This window comes from Hemitrygon akajei, chromosome 13, assembly GCF_048418815.1.
Source record: "Hemitrygon akajei chromosome 13, sHemAka1.3, whole genome shotgun sequence".
Taxonomy (NCBI): domain Eukaryota; kingdom Metazoa; phylum Chordata; class Chondrichthyes; order Myliobatiformes; family Dasyatidae; genus Hemitrygon; species Hemitrygon akajei.
Window position 1 is genome coordinate 5,392,070 of NC_133136.1, and position 17,620 is coordinate 5,409,689.

The 17,620-nt window shown below is 48.3% G+C and overlaps 1 protein-coding gene across 2 annotated transcripts in view; it reads left to right on the plus strand.

Moving 5' to 3' along the window:
• LOC140737606 (putative endothelial lipase) overlaps positions 1 to 17,620 on the plus strand; it is a 37,512-nt gene that overhangs the window by 14,990 nt on the left and 4,902 nt on the right. For both annotated transcript variants that reach the window (XM_073064072.1, XM_073064073.1), the window contains 6 exons: positions 998 to 1,109; positions 4,272 to 4,496; positions 5,785 to 6,027; positions 9,534 to 9,654; positions 11,661 to 11,888; positions 14,882 to 14,986. In XM_073064072.1, the coding sequence (XP_072920173.1) occupies positions 998 to 1,109; positions 4,272 to 4,496; positions 5,785 to 6,027; positions 9,534 to 9,654; positions 11,661 to 11,888; positions 14,882 to 14,986 (1,034 nt within the window). The remainder of the gene's footprint in view (positions 1 to 997; positions 1,110 to 4,271; positions 4,497 to 5,784; positions 6,028 to 9,533; positions 9,655 to 11,660; positions 11,889 to 14,881; positions 14,987 to 17,620) is intronic.

Below are 17,620 nucleotides of genomic sequence, written 5' to 3' on the forward strand. Positions count from 1 at the left end.
TACTTAAAATGGTGTGAAGCTTTTGTTTTAATAGCCCTATAGCGCTTTCCAGAAGGGAGCTTTATGAAAAGCAGTTTGCTGGGTGGGTCACATCTGCAATGATTTTTCCTGCCCACATCTTTGTCTTGGACGTACACAAATCCTGCGGTGGTGGGAGACTGTGGCCAATGGCCTTTTACTGCTTTCCTTGACAGTTCTCTGGAGTTTTCATACATTGTGAGAGGATTCTGCACCAAACCAGACAGTAATGGCCGACGTGAGGATGCTCTTGATGACGGCAGTGTAGAGTTACACCAGTATGTTCTGGGGAAGATAGAGTTTTACCAGCTCTTGCTATAACAGGCTTAATTATACTCAGTGGCTGCTTCATTAGTTACCTCCTGTACCTAATAAAGTGGCCACTGAGTGTACATCTGTGATCTTCTGCTGCTGTAGCCCATCCACTTCAAGGTTCGACGTGTTGTGCATTCAGAGATGCTCTTCTGCACACCACTGTTGTATCGCGTGGTTATTTGAGTTACTGTTGTCTTCCTGTCAGCTTGAACCAGTCTGGCCATTCTCCTCTGACCTCTCTCATTAAAAATGCATTTTTGTCCACAGAACAGCTGGTCACTGGATGTGTTTTTGTTTTTTGCACCATTCTCTGTAAACTTGAGACTGTTGTGTGTGAAAATCCCAGGAGATCAGCAGTTTCTGAGATACTCAAACCACCCCATCTGGCACCAACAACCATTCCACAGTCAAAGTCACTTAGATCACATTTCTTCCCCAATCTGATGTTTGGTCTGAACAACAACTGAACCTCTTGAACATGTCTGCATGCTTTTATGCATTGAGTTGCTGCCACATGATTGGCTGATTAGATATTTGCATTGATGAGCAGGTGTGCTCACTGTGTGTAGATCAGTACAGCACGGCGGGTGAAAGACCCTGCTGTGCTTCACTGTTGCATGTTCTGCGGTTGTTTAACACTCTGTTTACAATTCTTCCACTGCAGCAGGAGACCCGTTTTTCCCCTCGGAAGCTGCATTTGATTGGCTACAGCCTGGGTGCCCACGTTGCAGGATTCGCTGGGAAAGCTGCAAGGAACAGAATTGGACGAATCACAGGTATGAACTCTAACCCCCACCAATCAGCCGACAGGTCCACGCGGCTATCTGCGCACTTCCATTCTCCCTCCTTTACGTTGTGCGGACGCCGCAATAGCGTGGAGGTTGGCACGACACTGTTACAGCTCGGGCGTTCCAGAGTTCGGAGTTCAATTCTAGCACCGTTTGTATGTTTTCCATGTCACTGTGTTTCCTCCCACAGTCCAAAGATGTACTGGTTAACTGGTCACTATAGATTGTTCTGCAATTAGGCCAGTGTGAAATAGGTGTGTCGCTGGGCGATGCCGGTCGTTAGGCCAGAAGGGCCTGTTCCACATTGTATCTCTAAATAATTAAAATAAATACTCCTGTGACGCAATGAACTGCTTCTCAGACATCCATCAGTCTCTCTTCTGAATTCTTCTTCACTACTGATGCATGCTAATCTAGTACATCTGTGGGGTGTGGAAGGAAATTGGCATATCTGAGGAAACCCGACCCCAGCGTGTGTGCACACATCCCTGGTTTTATTCTTCTGTCCTAGTCAGAGGAGAATTTGGCTTTGGCTGAAATCAGCTCAATGGAATGTTTGCCTGTGCTCCAACTTCTAGTTACTTTGAGATGATTTTGTTTGGAAAGTTTGTCCAAGAATTTGCCAAAATTGGCTGTAATAGGCTTAGCTGGGATGGTTGAATGATATGGTACGACTGCTGTTGGCGACATGGTTAGCATTACGCTTTGCAGTGCTAGCGTAGTTACCACCACTGTCAGCAAGGTGTTTGTACGTTCTCCGGGTTCTCTGGCTTTCGCCCACAGTCCAAAGGCGGACGAGTTGGGCTTAGTCAGCACCAGGTGCAAGATGGCACTCAAGCACATCCTCGAACTGTGTTGGCCCTCGCTAATTTTCGAAGGGCATGTGACAAATAAAGCTAATTTGCTAGGGTTCAGATGGGAAGAGCTTTCACTGAGGAAGGGTGTCATGATATCCTGACTACCCCCAAGGAAGTGCAGAGTGATTAGTCTTAGAGCCCTACAGTCCCTCCGTGTACTTGAAGTAAATTCTGAAATGGAGCCCGTATCCGCCACTTCAGCAGACAGCACTTTACCCACTCTCATCGCCCTCTGAATGAAGAAATTTTCTCTTGGGTTCCCCTTAAATATTTCGCATTTCATCCTTAACCTATAACCTCCACTTCCAGTCTCACCCAACCTGAGTGGAAAAAAGCCTGCATGTATTTTGGGGGAAAAGTATTAACCCTTTCAAACAACATGAGCATTCAGCAAAAGAACTGCCTCCCTTTGCACTGAGAGCCTGACCAGAACAGGGTGATGAGACGATGGACATCAAACATAGAGCACAGTACAGGCCCTTCAGCCCACAATGTTGTGCCAACCTTTTAACCCACTCGAACCTCAACCTAACCCTTCATTTTCAACCTACATAAACCTCCATTTTTCTATCATCCGTGTGCCTATCTGAGAGTCTCTTTAATGTCTCTCGTGCATCTACCTCTCGCCACCGTCAGCAGGGCAATCAATACACCCACCACTCTGTTTTTTAAATACCTCAGACTTCCCCCTGTACTTTCCTTCAATTCACCTTAAAGTTATGCCCTCTGGTATTAACAAATTTCTGCTCTGAGAGAAAGTCTCTGGCTGTCCACTGGATCAAAGCCTCTTATCTTCTACACCTCTGTCAAGTCATCTCTCATCTTCCTCCACTCCAGAAAAAAGTCCTAGCTCACTCAACCTTTAAAAAGATCAGCCATGATTGAATGGCAGAGCAGACTCAACAGGACAAATGGCTTAATCTTGCTCCTATGTCTCATAAAACATGCTCTCTAATCCAGGCAGCTCCTGGTAAATCTCCTCTGCACCCTCTCTAATCCAGGCAGCATCCTGGTAAATCTCCTCTGCACCCTCTCTAATCCAGACAGCATCCTGGTAAATCTCCTCTGCACCCTCTCTAATCCAGGCAGCATCCTGGTAAATCTCCTCTGCACCCTCTCTAATCCAGGCAGCATCCTGGTAAATCTCCTCTGCACCCTCTCTAATCCAGACAGCATCCTGGTAAATCTCCTCTGCAAACCTCTCTAATCCAGGCAGCATCCTGGTGAATCTCCTCTGCACCCTCTCTAATCCAGGCAGCATCCTGGTGAATCTCCTCTGCACCCTCTCTAATCCAGGCAGCATCCTGGTGAATCTCCTCTGCACCCTCTCTAATCCAGGCAGCATTCTGGTGAATCTCCTCTGCACCCTCTCTAATCCAGACAGTTTCCTGGTAAATCTCCTCTGCACCCTCTCTAATCCAGGTAGCATCCTGGTGAATCTCCTCTGCACTCTCTCTAATCCAGACAGTTTCCTGGTAAATCTCCTCTGCACCCTCTCTAATCCAGGCAGCATCCTGGTGAATCTCCTCTGCACTCTCTCTAATCCAGGCAGCATCCTGGTAAATCTCCTCTGTACCCTCTCATCCAGGCAGCATCCTAGTGAATCTCCTCTGCACCCTTTCTAATCCAGGGAACATCCTGGTAAATCTCCTCTGCACCCTCTCTAATCCAGGGAACATCCTGGTAAATCTCCTCTGCATCCTCTCTAAAGCATCTACATCTTCCTATTCAGGATTGTTTAATGACATTTCCATACACAAGTGTAAAGGAGAACACAATAATTTTACTCCGGATCCACTGCAGCATAAACACAATAAGGTAAAGAGCACAATAATAATAAAAACCACGATAAATATAAATACATATGATAGCTTGTATACTGAGCCCCGATGAAGGGTTTTGATCCAAAAAGTCAACTGTTTATTCATTTCCGTAGATGCTGCCTGGCCTGCTGAGTTCTTCCAGCATCTTTGGATTTCCAGCATCTGCAGAATCTCTTGGGTTGGGGCTGTGGAGGGGTGGGTTAGTGGGAGGAAGTGTTGATCAGCCTCACTGCTTGTGGAAAGTAACTGCTTTTGAGTCTGGTGGTCTTGGTGTGGATGCTACGTAGCCTCCTCCCTGATGGGAGTGGGACAAACAGTCCATGAGCTGGGTGGGTGGGATCCTTCATCAGGAAACCAGAACTAAACAGAGATCTTAGAGAGCTGCAACATTACCTTGTGGCTCCTGAACCCAATCCCTAGACTAAATCACAGGTAATTCTTTGAGTAAACGTGTATATTTTTCATTTCAGGCTTGGATCCAGCTGGCCCCATGTTTGAAGGTGAAGACCCAGATAGGCGACTTTGCCCGGATGATGCAGACTTTGTGGACGTGCTTCATACTTTTGCCTACAATACGCTGGGAGTCAGCATCGGCATCGAGCGGCCCATTGGTCATATTGATGTTTATCCAAATGGCGGCAGTTTCCAGCCTGGCTGTGGTCTTCACAATGTCCTTAACGCCATAGCCAGTGGAAGTAAGGGTTCTGTAGTTACTGTATCCTCTGCTCAATGTTCCCTCTAATTGGTTTGACAGCCACGTGGACCAACCATTGCTCTGCACAGAAAATGTCTACAGGGTTTGAAAACTGCACGGCCCTTTATATTAACATTATATAAAAGAAAATTCCAGCTGCACGTCTAGAAAGGCTATGTGTATGGGAGTATTTCAGTTACAGCGTACACGCAGATTACACAGAACAGGGCCCCTCCTGTATTTACCAGTTATTAGTAATAATATCTTATTTATTGAGTACTTTTCATGCAAACAATGTGGTTCAAAATGTTTTACAATGGGATAAATTGCAAACATGAAAATAAAATTAAAAAAAATAAACTTGAAAATAAAAGTCAAAGATGTTAGTTAAAGGTGAGGCTAAATAAATAGGTTTTGAGCTGGTGTTTAAATTGGCAACTGAGTCTATAATCTCTTATAGTATTAAATATAGATATGTCAATATGTCATCAGTTAGTTAAAAATTCCAGCTATAGAAGAAGAGGTTGAGTCAGTGGTGAGGAAGGCAAATGTAATGTTAACATTCATTTTGAGAGGACTGGAATATAAAAGCAAGGATTTAATGCTGAGGCTTTATAAGTCATTGGACAGACCACACAGTATTGTGAGCAGTTTTAGGCCCCTTATCTAAGGAAGGGTGTGCTGGCATTGGAGAGGCTCCAGAGGAGGTTCACGAGAATGATCCCAGGAAGGAAAGGGTTAATGTATGAGAAGTATTAGATAGCTCTGGGCCAGTACTGGATGAGTTTAGAAGAATTGGTGGGGGGTGGGGTGGGGGGAGTCCTCATTGAAACAGATCAAATATTGAAAGGCCAGATAGAGTGGATGTGGAGAGTATGTTTCCCATAGTGGGGGAGTCCAGTAGCTGAGAGCAAAGCCTCAGAATAAGGGAGATCCCTTTCGAACAGAGGAGAAGAGAAATTTCTTCAGCTAAAGGGATGTGAATCTGTGGAATTCATCACCACAGACAGCTGTGGAGGCCAAGTCATTGGGTATATTTAAAGCGAAGGTTGATAAGTTCTTGATTAGTAAGGGTGTCAAAGATTACAGGGAGAAGACAGGAGAATGGGCTTGAGAGGGACAATAAACCAGCCATGATGGAATGGTGGAGCAGACTCAATGGGCCAAATGGCCTAATTCTGCTCCTGTCTTGTAGGTGCATAGATCTGTACCTGGGTGGCTCCCGCAGGAGGAGAATGGCCACAGTGTCAGCTCTCGGTAATGGGTTACTTTCCTTTTTCTGTTGGCAGATTTTGGTGAAGTGGTTTACTGTCAGCATGAGCGCTCTGTGCATCTCTTTGTCGACTCCATCCTCAATCAGGACAAGCAGAGCTGGGTGTATCGCTGTCCAGACACCAAGACCTTTGAGAAGGGGATGTGCCTCAGCTGCCGGAAGAACCGTTGCAACAAATTAGGCTACAATATGAATAAAATCAGAAGTAAACGCAGCAAAAGGATGTACCTGAAGACGAGGGCAGATATGCCCTTTAAGGGTAAGTTATCCAGCTAGTCACGCTGGGGAAGTCGAAGGTCCAGTGTCTGAGTGTGCTGGAGGCCAAGGGGTCTCGGGGTTCGAGACTGTGTACGTGCTTGGGGGGGGGTTGTCGTGCTGCTGGTTGCTGCTTGGAGGCCGAGGGGTCTCGGGGTTCGAGACTGTGTATGTGCTTGGGGGGGGTTGTCGTGCTGCTGGTTGCTGCTTGGAGGCCGAGGGGTCTCGGGGTTCGAGACTGTGTACGTGCTTGGGGGGGGTTGTTGTGCTGCTGGTTGCTGCTTGGAGGCCGAGGGGTCTCGGGGTTCGAGACTGTGTACGTGCTTGGGGGGGGGTTGTCGTGCTGCTGGTTGCTGCTTGGAGGCCGAGGGGTCTCGGGGTTCGAGACTGTGTACGTGCTTGGGGGGGGTTGTTGTGCTGCTGGTTGCTGCTTGGAGGCCGAGGGGTCTCGGGGTTCGAGACTGTGTACGTGCTTGGGGGGGGGTTGTCGTGCTGCTGGTTGCTGCTTGGAGGCCGAGGGGTCTCGGGGTTCGAGACTGTGTACGTGCTTGGGGGGGTTGTCGTGCTGCTGGTTGCTGCTTGGAGACCGAGGGGTCTCGGGGTTCGAGACTGTGTATGTGCTTGGGGGGGTTGTCGTGCTGCTGGTTGCTGCTTGGAGACCGAGGGGTCTCGGGGTTCGAGACTGTGTATGTGCTTGGGGGGGTTGTCGTGCTGCTGGTTGCTGCTTGGAGACCGAGGGGTCTCGGGGTTCGAGATTGTGTACGTGCTTGGGGGGGTTGTCGTGCTGCTGGTTGCTGCTTGCTGTCCTCTGTGTTGTTCTGCTGAGAAGTTGGGTGCCAGAATGTGTGGTGACGCTTGTGGGCTGCCCCCAGCGCATCCTCGGTTGTGTTGGCTGTTAATGCAAACAGTGCATTCACTGTATGTTTCAATGTACGTGTGAGAAATAAACTTGAATCTAGTCTGGCATAACCGTGGGCCCCATAAAGTTCAGAGTAAATTTATTGTCAAAGTACATATTCTACCCCGAGATTCATTTTCTTAAGTATGTTCATGGGTTGTGGAATCAGTTCAGTGTTGGGGTGAGTGAAGTTATCCACTCTGGTTCACAGACGTAAACCAAAATATTGCACAAATAAGTTAATTCAGAGTGCATGTATTGCGCAGCACGGGTTAACAGTTTGCTGTCCTGGTGATGAGACCTCGGTGGTGACGGTATTCATTCATCTCACAGCCTGAGGGAAGAAGTTGTTCCCCAGTCTGGCAGTTCCAGTCCTGATGCTCCTGTACCTCCTTCCTGATGGCAGTGGGTCAGAGAGATTGTGGGATGGGTGATGGTGGGGATTGTCAGCAATGCTTTGGGGCATTGGTATAAAATGCTCCCGGTAAATATCACTGATGGGGGGCAGGGAAGGGGGACCTGGTGATCCCCTGTGGTTTTTACTGTCCTCTGTAGGGTCTTGTGATCTGATGCCTTGCAATGTCCGTAATGCTTTGTATTGTAGAAGGTGGTTGGACTGGGAGTGGAGAGCCCTACGCAGCTCCGAATGTAGAGACGCTGCTCTGCTGCCTTGTCTGATGGGGTGTTGTGGGTCCAGGTTGCCTTGTTTGTTATGTGTACACAGTTACTGAAGAAACTGGATCGCTGGAAATCCCTCTCAAATTGTCCTTTACTCACTGCATTCCACATTGTAAAATAAATGGAGAGATGAAGGGAAACCTGACACTCCACTGATTCTGTCAACGTTGAAACCTCCTGCACCTGTTAACTGAGAAGGTGGGGTCCTTTGTTTCAAAGGTTCAAAGGTACATTTAATGTCAGAGAAATGTACAATATACATCCTGAAATGCTTTTCCTTCGCAACCATCCACAAAAATTTGAGGAGAATGAATGACAGTTAAATGTTAGAACCCCAGAGTCCCCGCCCCCCCCAGCTCCCCTCCCTCCTGCGCATAGCGTTAGCAAGCAACGATTCCCCCCTCTCCCCACCGGCAAAAAAAAGCATCGGCACCCGTCACCGAGCACTCAAGCGTGAGCAAAGACACAGACTTGGAGTCCTTCAAAGACTACTCGTTCACCCAGTATTCGACATACCACAGGCTCTCTCTCTCCCTAATAAGGGAGAAAGGGGTATCTCCGTTTCACAGCGAGAGGGGAGACATAACAAACAACTCGCTGATTTACGATGTTAGAAGTCCATTGTGTCGCTTTTACTGAGCTCTGTGCTCAAAAATCTCGGGTCTCTGGTCACACAGCCTTAGATCTTCCATCTCCCACAACACACCGACCTCCTGCCCGGACACCGACCTCTGACCTGCCAGTCTCCAGTGCCCTGAGATTTTGGCCCTTCTGATCACTTGGCGTGCTGAATAACGGCCAGTCATGAAACCCTGACAGTGGGTCCCATTCCCTCGAAGAACCGTACGTAGTCAGTGTGTGACTCCAGGTCAGGGTCTTCAAGAGAGCCCTGAAAGGGAAAGGTGGAGATATTAAAGGTGGAACAAGAGCTGTTTCTGAAGATGCAAGCAAAGGAGTCGCCGTTAGGCGCCATTAATTCTCCTAAGCTGTTCCTTCTGTGGTAAGGGAAACAACCACTGTTACGTTATAAACTCGAGATTCTGCAGATTATGTATAACAATTTCTCCAACTTGTGGTAATTGTCCCTGTGGTAAACTATGTATGCCTGTCTGGACATGCCCCTCTGCTCCTGTGGCTCCTCCCACAGACCCCTGTATAAAGGCGATTGGGGCACTGCTCCTCCCTCAGTCTCCGACATGTCGTGCTCCCTTTTTGCTGTTAATAAAAGCCTATCGTTCACTGCCAGTCTCCTAGAGTTATTGATGGTGCATCAGTCCCTCTCCCCCTTCCATCTTCTTCATTTCCCAACTCTGGCCTCTTCTCCTCACCTGCCTATCACCTTCCCCGATACCCCTCCTCCACCCCTTTCTCCCATGGTCCACTCTCCTATCAGATTCCTCCTTCTCCAGCCCTTTACCTATCACCTGTCAGCCTCTTACTCCATTTCCTGACCCCCCCCCACCCATAAGGCTTCCCTTCCTGCTATTCTCCTTCCCTTCCCACCCCCACCTTATTCTGGCAACTTCCCTCTTCCTTTCCAGTCCTGAGGAATGGTCTCGGCCTGAAATGTCAACTGTTTATTCGTTTCCATGGACCTGCTGTGCTCCTCCCGCACTCTGTCTGTGTTGCTTTGAATTTCCAGCATCTGGGGGGTCTTGTGCTTAGACTCTGCAGATGCTGGGAAAATGCTGGAGGAACTCAGCAGATCAGGCAGCATTTATGGAGGGAAATAAACTGTTGCTCTCTCAGGCTGAGACCCCTCACCTGGGCTTTTTGTCCCCTTCAGTTCCCCCTCCGGTCCTGATGAAGGGTTATCCAGAATTCACTCAACACAGCACTGAACTGTTCCCACCATCTGTCCACAGCTGAATTGTGTAGGAACCTTGAAGCTTGCTCAGGGATTAACATCATTCTCTGCTTTTTGTCTTTTTCAGTGTTCCACTATCAGCTAAAGATGCACTTATTCAGCACAAAGGCAACAGAGGACTCCAACCCCAAAATGAATGTCAACTTCTACGGCACTGCACTCGACAGCAGGAGTACCAGCATTGAAATGTACGTAGAGTAAGGTGGTGTGTTTGAAACCTGACTGGGAGGTGCAGGGATGTGTTTAGACCTGTACAACACAGAACCAGGCCCTTTGGCCCATCTAGTCCATGCCAAACTAGTAATCTGCCTAGTCCCATCAACCTGCACCTGGACCATAGCCCTCCGTGCCCCTCCCACCCATGTACTTGTCCAAATTGAAATTCTCCATTGTCATAGAGCACACTGGACCTTTAGGAGAACAGAAAGTTCAAAGTAAGTTGATTTTCAAACTACGTATATGTCACCATACACTATCCCGAGATTATTTTACTGTGGGCATTCACAGTAACTACAAAGAAACCATGATAGAATCGATGGAAAAGCGCACACAACCAGGTGGACAACTGTCCTGTAAAGGGAAGTCGCAGGCTGTACTTTCCAATGACAGTAGCTCAGAATCATACCTGGAGGACCTGAGCCGCCCACACAACATTGCCAAGTGTCGCCAACACCATCTTGGAATCTACTCGACTTGAGTGGTTGCACCCCTACAGCTGAGACTCAGGCCCCTCGGCCCATTTAGTTTGTGTCAAACAGTTGTTCTGTCTAGTCCCATCTGCCTGCACCTTGACCATAAATATTCAAATCAAACCCCCATTCACTTAAATGTTGAAATCGAACTTGCACCCACTGTTTCTGCTGGCAGCTCGTTCCACACTCTTACCACCCTCTGAATGAAGAAATTCGCCCTCATGTTCCCCTTAAACATTTCACCTTTCACTCTTAGCCTATGACCTTTAGATCTGGTCTCACTCAACCTCAGTGGAAAACAGCCATAGAGTCATAGAGAAGTACAGTACAGAAACAGGCCCATTTGGTCCATGCAAACCATTTAAACTGCCGACTCTATCGACCTGCACCGGGGTCATAGCCCTCCGTACTCTCCCATCCAGGTACCTATTCAAACTTCCCTAAAACATTGAAATCGAGCTCGCATGCACCACTTGTGCTGGCAGCTCGTTCCACTCTCTCACCACCTTCTGAGTGAAGATGTTTACCCTTGTGTTCCCCTTAAACTTTTCATCTTTCACCCTTAACGCATGACATCTGGTTGTAGTCCCACACAACCTCAGTGGGGAAAGCCTGCGAGCATTTACCCTCTCTGAACCCCTCATGACTTTATATACCTCTATAAAATCTCCACTTTATCTTCTGTATTCTGAGGATAAAAGGGATACAGTCATAACCTATCCAATATTTCTATATAACTCGGGTCCTCCAGTCCCAGCGACATCCTTGTTAATTGCCTCTGTACTCTTTCAACCTGATTTACATCTTTCCTGGAGGTAGGTGACCTAAACTCCACCCAATACTCCAAATTTGGCTTCACCAAGTCTTGTACAACTTCAACAAAACACCCCATCTCCTGGACTTGCATTTACCCTGTCTATATCCCTCAATGCTATTAAATCTTCCCTCAAGTCCTTAAAGGATTAAGAGTCGTGGTAAATGTGGACATCAGGTAAACCTGATGAAATTAGAAAGTAATAAACCTTTATTAAAATGTTTAAGCACCTACATGGAGATACAAGAGCACGTAAGCACGTGGATGGCAATTGGATGGGATGTCAGAAGTTTTCCTACACAGTGTATGTGGAATGCACTGCCAGCAGTGGTGGGACAGGGAGATACGTTTGGAGTATTTAAGAAACACTCAGATTGGTTCATGGCTGAAAGATAATGGGGGGCTGGGTGGGAGGGAAGGGTTAGTATGATCTTGGAGTAGGTTGGCACAAGATTGTGGGCTGAAGGGCTGGTGTTCATATGGTTATAGAGCTTTGCAGCACAGAAACAGGTCCTTCAGCCCATTCATTGTGTGCTGAGCTCTTATTCTGCCTCATCCCATTGACCGTCACCTGGACCATTGTCCTCTATACCCCTCCCAGCCATGTAGTTGCCCAAATATCTGTTAAATATTGAAATCAAACCGTTCCGCGTTTTATTCTCAGTTTGAGATTAATGTTTTCTTTCAGGCCTGAGCAGATTAGTGCAAACAGGACACATTCTTTTCTTGTCTACCTGGAGGAGGAGATCGGGGACTTGCTGAGGATTAAACTGAGCTGGGACAAATCCACCTCACCGTGGTCGTTTTGGACAAATTTAAAAAATTTGTGGTACGGGTCGGCCTCTGATGGGGACACAGATCTGAATGAGCTGGAGATAAGGAAGATACGAGTGAAGTCTGGGGAAACGCAGAAGAAGTGAGTATGATCTTCCTAGGGCATCGAGACACCGGCGCTAGGTAGCATAGCGCTAACTGCTACATGACCGTGACACCCCCTTCACAATGAGTAGGGAGAGAGGTAACGTTCTCAGAACTAGACTCTGCAGTTAGTGCTAATCAGGCATCTGGTTAAATAATGTAAATAAGATGGAGTCCTTGAGCCTATCAAAATTAACAAGCTTACAGTAAACAGAAGGCATCAGGAGACCGCATTACGAAGAGCAAGTTGCTCGGGATAAGCACAAGCAACTCTAAACGATTAATGACTGTCCTTAAACAACAATTAACCAATTTGGGTGCTCTGAAAAGCCCAGCACCCAATGCTCTCTGGTGCCCTGCACAGACTCATTACAGTTTCCTGTAGTGGGTGAGCGTAGGTCCAGAGGACACGGTGTCCGAATAGAAGGACGTCCATTCAGAACAGAGATGAAAAGGAATTTTTTTAGTCTGAGTGTGCTGAATCTGAGGACTTCATTGCCACAGCTAGATTTGGAAGCCAAGTCATTGAGTATATTTAAACATTGATAGGTTCAGGGTGTCAAAGGTTACAGGAAGAAGGCAGGAAAATGGGATTGAGGAATAATAAAATCAGCCATGATGAAGTGGCGGACCCGACTTGTTGTGCTGAATGGTCTCATTATGCTCCTTATGTTTTATGAGCTTTGATTTCTCCAACTAGTAAATTCTCTACCTCTGCCTCTTACATTTTCCATTCCCCACTCTGGCTCCCCTCTTAACCTTTCTCTTTTCCCCACCTGCCCATTACCTCTCTCTGGTGGCCCTCCTCCTTCCCTTTTTCTTATGGTCTACTGCCCTCTCCTATCAGATTCCTTCTCCAGCTCTCTAGCTCTTCCACATATCACCTTCCAGCTCTTACTTCACCTCCCTCCCCCCACCCACCCATCTGGTCTCACCCACCTTCCCCCTCACCTGGTCTCGCCTTTCACCCGCCAGCTTGTCCTCCTTCCTGTCTCCTCACCTTCTGTCTTCTGCTCCCTTCCTTTCTAGTCCTGATGAAGGGTCTCAGCCAGAAATGGTGGCTGAAGTAAAGAGCTGGGAAGTTGATTGGTGAAAAGGATACAGGGCTGGAGAAGGGAGAATCTGATGGGAGAGGAGGAAGGCCATGGAAAAAAGAAAAGGGGGAGGAGCACCAGAGGGAGGTGAAGGGCAAGTAAGGAGATAAGGTGAGAGAGGAGAATGGTGAAGTGGTGGGGGGGGGGGGGGGGGGGGAAACACCTTACCAGAACTTTGAGAAATCGATCTTCATGCCATCGCTTGGAGGCTACCCAGATAGAATATAAGGTGCTGTCCCTCTAACCTGAGACTGGCCTCATCACGACAGGGGTTGGGCCAGGTTGTTTCCTGCCAAAGGGGTACTTGGTAAGTGGGAGGCCTTCAAAAATGGAACTTTGAGAGTTGTGTTTTTCTGTGCCCGTCAGAGTAAAAGGCAAGGATAACATGTTAAGGGAACCTTGGTTTTCGAGGGAGATTGAGGCCCTGGTTAAAGAAAAGGAGGCACATAGCAGGTGTAGGCAGGTAGGGACAAATGAGGTGCTTGTGGAGTATAAGAAATGCAAGAGAACACTCGAAGGAAATCAGGGGGGCTAAAAGAAGGCACAAAGTTGCTCTGACGGACAAGGTGAAGGAGAATCCCAAGTGCTTCGGCAGATATATTAAGAACAAAAGGATTGCAAGTGACAAAATTGGTCCTCTGGAAGATTGGGGTGGTAATCTATATGTGGAGCCGTACAAGGATTGGGGAGCTCTTAAACAGGAGAAAATATGCAGATGCTGGAAATCCAAGCAACACACACAATGCTGGAGGAACTCAGCAGGTCAGGCAGTGTCTATAGAAAAAAAGTACAGTCAACGTCTTGGGCTGAAATGTCAACTTTATCTTTTTCCATAGATGCTGCCTGGCCTGTTGAGTTCCTCAGTTGTACAATTTCAACATACTATCCCAACTCCTGTACTCATACTTTGATCTATGTAGGCTAATGTGCCAAAAGCTTTCTTTACGACCTTATCTACCTGTGATGCCACTTTGAATGGATCAGTATTCCCAGATCCCTCTGGTCCATCACGTTCCTCAGTGCTCTCTCATTCTCTGTGTAAGTCATACCCTGGTTTGCCTTCCTTAAGTGCATTGTTTGCTTTCCTTCTCATTTTGTCAGCCTTTGAAGGACACATCCAAATGTTGCTGGCATTCACAGATATCGGTGAACCCTCCCTCCCCACCCCCTCTCATACCCTTCCCTTTGCAAGCCCAGTCCAGCACAGCAAAAGCCCTCCCCGCTATTGGGCGTATTTACAAAGAGCACTGCTGCAAGAAAACAGCCCACCATTTGGGCCAGGCTCTCTGGTGAGAGCAGACATTGGGGTGAAGGTACAGGAGCCTCGGGACCCACACCACCAGGCTCAGGAAGAGTTACGGCCCCTCAGCCATCAAGGTCCTGAACCAGAGAGGATAACCTCACTCCCCACAATTCTGAACTGATTTCACAATCTACAAACTCACGTTCACGTACTCGACAACTTGTTCTCAGTATTATTTACTTATTAATTATTATTTGTTTCTTTTTTTTTGTACTTGAACAGTTGTCATTTTTGCACATTGGTTCCTTGTCAATCTTTGCACTTTTTCATTTATTCTGTTGTATTTCTTTGTTCTACTGTGAATGCCTGCAAGAACATGAATCTCAGGGTGGTATATGGTGACATGCACACTTTGATAATAAACTTACTTTGATCTTTGAAAGTTTGAAGTAAACTTATTATCAAAGTAAAATAAAATATTCCTAGCACTTTGCAAAACCAAATTTCTGCACTGTTGTACATTCTACAAAATACGGATGGACAAAAGCACAGACGCTGCCAGTGGGACCATTCCTTTTCTGTTCACTGGCAAAGGGCGGGCGAGAGAGATGTTCAAGCACCTTCATGTTAACTTTAAGCTATTTTTATTTTCAGGTATACATTCTGTGCAAGCAATCCATCAGCCACAAAAATCTCGCCTGGGAGTGAGTTGACTTATATCAAGTGTCTGGATCACTGGCCAGTCAAAAATAAAACCAGGTATGCAGCAACATTAGTCAGAGAGTGATAGGGCCATAGCTCAGAAAGGTGAGATCCAAGTGTAGTGGTGTCTGACTGTACATAGATAAAACTAATTGAAACAATGTTCCTCTGGACCACTGTACACCCATCCACACAGCACACAAGTCAAAATATTACCACAAATAAGTAAATAAAATGTAATTCAAAATGTATGTAGTGCATGCATGGGTAAACAGCAAGTAGCCCGCTGTCCGAGTGACAAGACCATACAGCCATATAACAATTACAGCATGGAAACAGGCCATCTCGGCCCTTCTAGTCCGAGCCGAATGCTTACTCTCACCTAGTCCCACTGACCCGCACTCAGCCCATAACCCTCCATTCCTTTCCTGTCCATATACCTATCCAAGACCTTGGTGGTGGCTCTCAGCCTGAGGGAAGATCCTGTTACCCAGTCTAGCAGGCCTTCTTCCCACCTAGTCTGTGACAAATTATTAATCTGCCTAGTCCTATCGATCCTCGCTTGGATAATAGCTCCACATCCCTCCCTTCCAAGTACTTATTCAAATTTCTCTTTGTTGCAATTGAACCCACATCCACCACTTCTCCCGGCAGCTTATTCCACACTCCCACCACCGTCTGTGTGAAGAAATTCCTCCTTATCCTCAAAACATTCTGATGCACATTTAGAATGCACAATTTTAATCATTTGAATGTAATTTTAAAATATTTTAACTATCGATTGGATCAGCCAGTTCGTAGAATAGCAAAGCAAACGTGGCAAATCCATGTGGTGAAAGACGCGGTTCCCGAGTGAGTGAGTGTGGAAGACGCGGTTCCCGAGTGAGTGAGTGTGGAAGACGCGGTTCCCGAGTGAGCGAGTGAGTGGAAGATGCGGTTCCCGAGTGAGAGAGCGAGTGGAAGACGCGGTTCCCGAGTGAGCGAGTGAGTGGAAGACGCGGTTCCCGAGTGAGCGAGTGAGTGGAAGATGCGATTCCAGAGTGAGCGAGCGAGTGGAAGATGCGGTTCCCGAGTGAGCGAGCGAGTGGAAGATGCGGTTCCCGAGTGAGCGAGCGAGTGGAAGATGCAATTCCAGAGTGAGCGAGCGAGTGGAAGACGTGGTTCCCGAGTGAGTGAGCGAGTGGAAGACGTGGTTCCCGAGTGAGTGAGCGAGTGGAAGACGTGGTTCCCGAGTGAGTGAGCGAGTGGAAGACGCGGTTCCCGAGTAAGTGAGCGAGTAGAAGACGCGGTTCCTGAGTGAGTGAGTGACCTGGTTCCTGAGTGAGTGAACGAGTAGAAGACACGGTTCCTGAGTGAGTGAGTGACCCGGTTCCTGAGTGAGTGAGTGGAAGACGCGGTTCCTGAGTGAGTGAGTGGAAGACGCGGTTCCTGAGTGAGTGAGTGGAAGACGTGGTTCCCGAGTGAGTGAGTGAGTGGAAGGCGCAGTTCCCGAGTGAGTGAGTGAGTGACCCAGTTCCTGAGTGAGTGAGCGAGTGGCAGACGCGGTTCCCGAGTGAGTGAGTGAGTGAGTGGCAGACGCGGTTCCCGAGTGAGTGAGCGAGTGGAAGACGCGGTTCCCGAGTGAGCGAGTGGAAGACGCGGTTCCCGAGTGAGCGACTGGAAGACGTGGTTCCTGAGTAAGTGAGTGAGTGGAAGACGCGGTTCCTGAGTGAGTGAGTGAGTGGAAGACGCGGTTCCCGAGTGAGCGAGTGGAAGACGCGGTTCCTGATTGAGTGAGTGAGTGGCAACGCGGTTCCTGAGTGAGCGAGTGGAAGACGCGGTTCCTGAGTGAGTGAGCGAGTGGAAGACGCGGTTCCCGAGTGAGTGAGTGACCCGGTTCCTGAGAGAGTGAGTGAGCGAGTGGCAGACGCGGTTCCTGAGTGAGTGAGTGGATGACGCGGTTCCTGAGTGATTGAGTGACCCAGTTCCTGAGTGAGTGGAAGACGCGGTTCCCGAGTGAGTGAGTGACCCAGTTCCTGAGTGAGTGGAAGACGCGGTTCCCGAGTGAGTGAGTGACGCGGTTCCCGAGTGAGTGAGCGAGTGGAAGACGCGGCTCCCGAGTGGGTGAGTGACCCGGTTCCTGAGTGAGTGAGCGAGTGGAAGACGCGGTTCCCGAGTGAGTGAGCGAGTGGCAGACGCGGTTCCTGAGTGAGTGAGTGACCCGGTTCCTGAGTGAGTGAGTGAGTGGAAGACGCGGTTCCCGAGTGAGTGAGTGACCCGGTTCCTGAGTGAGTGAGCGAGTGGAAGACGCGGTTCCCGAGTGAGTGAGCGAGTGGAAGATGCGGTTCCCGAGTGAGTGAGCGAGTGGCAGACGCAGTTCCCGAGTGAGTGAGTGAGCGAGTGGAAGACGCAGTTCCCGAGTGAGTGAGTGACCCGGTTCCTGAGTGAGTGAGCGAGTGGAAGACGTGGTTCCCGAGTGAGTGAGCGAGTGGAAGACGCGGTTCCCGAGTGAGTGAGTGATGTGGTTCCCGAGTGAGTGAGCGAGTGGAAGACGCGGTTCCCGAGTGAGTGAGTGGAAGACGCGGTTCCCGAGTGAGTGAGTGATGTGGTTCCCGAGTGAGTGAGCGAGTGGAAGACGCGGTTCCCGAGTGAGTGAGTGATGTGGTTCCCGAGTGAGTGAGTGAGTGGAAGACGCGGTTCCCGAGTGAGTGA